We start from the raw sequence: 5,000 nt of genomic DNA on the forward strand, positions 1-5,000 counted from the left end.
TCCGCTGTGCTTTTTCTTGACTCGAAAAAGGCTTAACATTCTTATGAGTGGAACATCTACATGGTATGGTACATCTATTTGGTTGCAATGGGAGGCCGAAAAACTTATTCTGACTTTAAAATGTCCACGGTACCTGTATAGCATCCAGCTCAGTTCCAATGCTCTTTTTCGTCTGATTACCCCCAATCTGAAAGCATGAAAACATCAGTGTGCACAGAGAAAGGTTGCATAGAATTATTTGGAGCTACCAGCAGCGACTACCTCAATCGTGATGTCCCCAGATTTTGTTATCACAGCCTTACATTGCGGTTCAACAAGGATTGTGCTGTGAAAAGGAAAACACCATGATTAGCGAGCAGCCGTAGTACACGCTGAGATCGTGTGTATTAGTGTGTATTATTTCGTGGAGGCAGTGTGGCCGAGTGGTTAGGGCGCTTGCCTTGAGATTCGGAGATCCCGGGTTCAAGACCCACTCTGACCACTCAATGAATTTGTTCCTGGTAGTCCCTAGTTCAACTTCCCAGCTGCACTTGTAAATAGCCAACTGCTTTGCCTCCGGCCAGTTGGGATTCTTAACAGTTGTAGTTGTTGTGTTCTATTGTTTCGTTGATTGTGTTTCATTGGCCCTGAAAAGCCCCTATGGGGAGCGGTCAATTATGTATGTATGTATGTATGTATGTATGTATGTATTATTCGATCCTTTTGAAGAAGTTGGGAAAACAACTCAAACAAGCCCGCCTTAGTGTTTCGTGATAAAATCGTTCTTCCCGGAATGTGGAGATATCACCGGTACTTCAGTAGGGAGCGAAAAGAAACTTTAGGGAAACACGACATAATTTCAGGATACAGAATTGAAAATCAGGAAAGCGATAACAAAGATGAACTCGCAAGAAACTAAGTCGCCTAGAAAACTGATAAAATGATGGGAATTTCTGGGACTCTTAAATCTGCAAGAATTGCCCTCCCCTCCAAGTCCCCTTCTCAAAAATGTCCAGAAAACTTGTTCAGCCGACCTTGTATTGTCCACAATGACAGCCGGTCCGTCTATTGAGTGGCCAGCGGCTAACTCTTCAAGGAGGTAAATTTTGGTCTGGTGAAAACCGTCTTCAAAGTAACACTTTGTAACCTGATGATGAAACGTTAGAGTAGTCAGTAACTTGATCAGTTAAGTGTTTGCATTCCTGAACAAGCACGATATTTCACTGTTTTATAACTTTCTAAGCAAGGACCAGCGTAACAAAACAGAAACACCGGGTTCTGGTGAAGGACGTTATCAGCGACATAAATATTATAAAAAGCTGAAAAGAGCAAGGCTGATATAACGGTGAAGGAATATATTGAAAAAAGCCAATATTTCAAAAGTCACTGACTTTCTTCATCAGGTTTTGTAAAACCCTGGTAAAGAAAGGCAGTGCTTCTTGAAGTATTGCCTTCGTTCTAGTTCTTTTCTCCTTATTTCCTTAAAATTGATCGTTGCAGACTCAGCTCAGTCTGTAATGGTCAAAGATTTTTTTAAACGTTACGAAACACGAGAATTGAAAGATAAATGCTTCTATGTCAAAGAAATTGTTCTAATTATGGTGAAATAACATCAAAAACAGTTTTATTTAGCTAAATATGATAGTTAGTGGAGACATACCTTTTTCACCGGGGGAGGGGTGTCGGCAGCCGGCACTTCATGTGCAACTGACGTCTTCGAATGCCCAGTCCCTCTCACTCTAATGTCATCAATAAGGATCTGGCGGCTAGGAATGGTGAATCCAAACTCCCGGATGTACCTACCATCAAAAGGAAAAGTCTTCAAACACTGAGCTGCTTCTCTTTACAATAGGGATTTACCGCTACAAAGAGTGATCCTAGGTCAAAGGAATTTTTTACGCACCAGGTAAAATTTAAGAGTAGGAGATGTTTTTCCTAAATAGTAAGATACCAGTGCAACCTCGTCCCCAGGGCGCTTTTCCCTGGCTTACTCAAAGCCAGGGAAAAGTGCCCTGGGGACGAGGTTCATACCAGTGAGGTCTCGGTGGTTCCAGTTCTTTACACAGGCAAACAGGCAAAAAAAATGTATATTGAAATGAACCGCTCGACGAACTGACCGTTCTACCTGGTTTTCACTAGCGACACAAGCACAAAGTTCAAGCAGAAGTAGCTTATGCTAAGTGAAAACGAACGTCGACATTTTTTCACAGTGATATAAGCACTCTTATGACCTGCGCTTCTGCTAGCGCTAGTGCTTGGGTTGCTTGTGAAAACCAGGCTTTAGCATAAACAAAGAACTTCACGGAGGCCACTGGAAAAGTACCATTAACAAAAATAACTAGACTTCCACTACACAGAAAAAAAGACCATAACTTTTTTAAAATTCCTTTTCCGAAAAACCTTGCTTCAGTAATATCAGAAGTTTGTGACGAACCAAAGGGCACGCGCGTTTGAATCAACGAATTTTAAAATTTGTTCCCATGTGCCCGCAAAAGCATACGTTTTTCTCCAATTATAATATCATTATAAAGTTCTCAACAGTAATGGCAGTCATTTTGACGCTTGATGAAGACGCCGGACTTCAATAAGCAAAAGGGCTTTTCACATAACAGAATGTAAAATGAGTAATGAGCTGTTTTAACCTCTCGTTGAAAGCTTGTCCAAAATCTCCATGACGACAGGCTCCGCTTGGCTTTGGAAACAAGAAACAAACGCATTGATAATAAAAGCTTACATCTCTGATCATTCCCTTGTTTGGCAGTAACTCAAGTTAGAATAATTGAAGAGTGGCGAACGGGAGATGCATGCAACGAGAACTAGTGCGAAATCCTCGGTATTCTTTTTTTTTTCAATTTTCGTCTTATTTTTTACAAGCACATTACATACATTAGAAACTTTTACTGGTAAATCTACAAGCGCTATGACCAGAACAGCTTACCAGCTGCGCAATCACTGAAAAGATGATATACTAGGAAGTTTACATGTATACATGAAGTTACGATAATACGAAACTATTACCATAATTATACCAATTACTAATGACTACTGACAGCTCACAAACCGCACTTAACATACACTTCTGATAACATCACTCATTTTCATCTTTGTTATTTGAGGCTAGTGGCTTCGTCGCTTGCGAGAGAAGTGAAAAGGCCAGAGAAGTGAAGACGTCCAAGCAAAAAAGCGCTAACCTGAAGATCCGGTTTTGCAGAGGAAGCACTGCACATTAAGGCGCAATCTGTGCCGCTGTACCGCATATGAAGGAACGCCTCCGTTGAGATTTGACTCCTACAAATGAGGACAGCTTTGTTAAGAGACAAGTGTTCATTTTAGTTAAATCTTGATTTTCCAAATACTCTATGTAGAAATCTAACTTGCTGACTAAACTAGCCACTTGCCAAACGGTCACACCAACATTATCAAAAAATGGTAATAATATGACTCAGTTTTACGTTTTCTACGCGAGTAGTATCCTTGCCACTCCTCACTGCATATTTTGTTCCTAATGACATATTTACTCGTTGTCAACCAAATTACTCAAAGATAAGAATTCCCCAACAAGTTGAAGTTGGGCCAACTTCAACTTTGCTTCAGTGGATTCGCCAAACCTTCTTGGTTAAAAGCACTGCGCTTCGTAAACTAAAAATTGAGGTCAGGGGGCAAGACGACAAGCAATTCCCTAGACATCAACCTTAAGCTGAATCAAAAGGTAGCGATTTCATTGATTGACAAGGCCTTATCATGGAAACGCCCAGCCTTGCATTTTTCTTATTTTAGGGCGAAGCTTAATTTAACACTTACTCTTCAAACCCTTGGCTTTTTAATTCTTTGATACACTTTTCTGTCAAGAAATCAATCCTTTCGTCCAAAAAGCTGAAGGACTCTGCAAAAAAAGCACATCACAATATCGATTTAGTATAGTGGCCTTTAGTCCAGTGTAAATATTAGACTTTCGATTGCTTTGGCTTAGTACAACAACCATTTTCAAAGTGCTTGGTTTTTTTAGCCCATCAGAAGTGAGAGCAAAATTATTGACATCGCAAGCGTTTTCCTGCACTTGGAAGCGGGTGGGTGTATTTGCCACAAATTATGATTGGCTCATTTCGGTTTAATCTAAAATCAGATGGAAGGCACAAGAATTGAAAAAATGTGGAGAGCAAAGATAGCGAGTGACTATTCTACAAAAAAAAACTCAGCAGTTTCTCAAAACACAGCCAGACGACACCTGTCTTTAACGTCGTTCTTACTATCGTTCACAGGTTGTTCCCATCGAGGGACCCTGATCGCGTGTGAGTGCGACCATCAAAAGACGTCAGGAATGGGCTCCTTTATCGAAGTGGATTCAAAATTCGAGACTTAGCCTCCCCGCCCATTAATCTTTCGTTTACTATGTCCCATATTGGAGGACCTACGTGACTAGAACATACCAAGGTCTCTCTCGCCCTTAGGAGACGTAAAGATTTATGACCCCAACTGAGAGGTTGATGTCTCTTGTCTTACCTGTGTTATATTCGCGAGCGCAAGGTTCTTGTGCTTCATGAACCACATCTGCTAAGGCCAATCCGTACGCGGACAGGATACCTGCGTAACTGAGATTTTCCAAGAAAAGTGTGTTTTCGACTTGTGTTACTTTTCTACACAAAGATCACTTTCACAATACAATTTCGCGAAGAACTGGAGTATCCATTTGATTAAAAGGGCTATGTCACGGTACTTTAAGGTGCTTCGACGAAATCTCAGGTAATCAAGAGTTTTGAATTCGAAAACGGTCATATTTAGAAATCCTTTAATGATAAAGTTACGGTTAAGGTCCATTGCCCCTAGCCTCGCGGGTTCTCTCGCGCGCGAACCGAAGGCTTAAGGTGATTCCTCAGTATTGCACTAAGCATCCTGTACCGCGCATATGGTGTGTCAATATTTACAAATTGGATCAAATTTGCAACATTGTAAATATGGCGTAAGTCGATCATACACGCTGAAACAGTTCTCAAAACACGTGAGAGAAGTTGTGAATGACCCAT

General features: G+C 40.9%; 1 protein-coding gene across 2 annotated transcripts in view; it reads right to left on the reverse strand.

Annotated features, from left to right (window-relative positions):
* LOC137997286 (5-oxoprolinase-like) overlaps positions 1–5,000 on the reverse strand; it is a 36,881-nt gene that overhangs the window by 14,841 nt on the left and 17,040 nt on the right. For both annotated transcript variants that reach the window (XM_068843227.1, XM_068843307.1), the window contains exons 16-23: positions 4,480–4,568; positions 3,781–3,862; positions 3,171–3,267; positions 2,622–2,671; positions 1,640–1,778; positions 1,014–1,126; positions 262–325; positions 134–187 (exon numbers count right to left, since the gene is read on the reverse strand). In XM_068843227.1, the coding sequence (XP_068699328.1) occupies positions 134–187; positions 262–325; positions 1,014–1,126; positions 1,640–1,778; positions 2,622–2,671; positions 3,171–3,267; positions 3,781–3,862; positions 4,480–4,568 (688 nt within the window). The remainder of the gene's footprint in view (positions 1–133; positions 188–261; positions 326–1,013; positions 1,127–1,639; positions 1,779–2,621; positions 2,672–3,170; positions 3,268–3,780; positions 3,863–4,479; positions 4,569–5,000) is intronic.

Source organism: Montipora foliosa, chromosome 1 (genome assembly GCF_036669935.1).
Source record: "Montipora foliosa isolate CH-2021 chromosome 1, ASM3666993v2, whole genome shotgun sequence".
Classification (NCBI taxonomy): Eukaryota; Metazoa; Cnidaria; class Anthozoa; order Scleractinia; family Acroporidae; genus Montipora; species Montipora foliosa.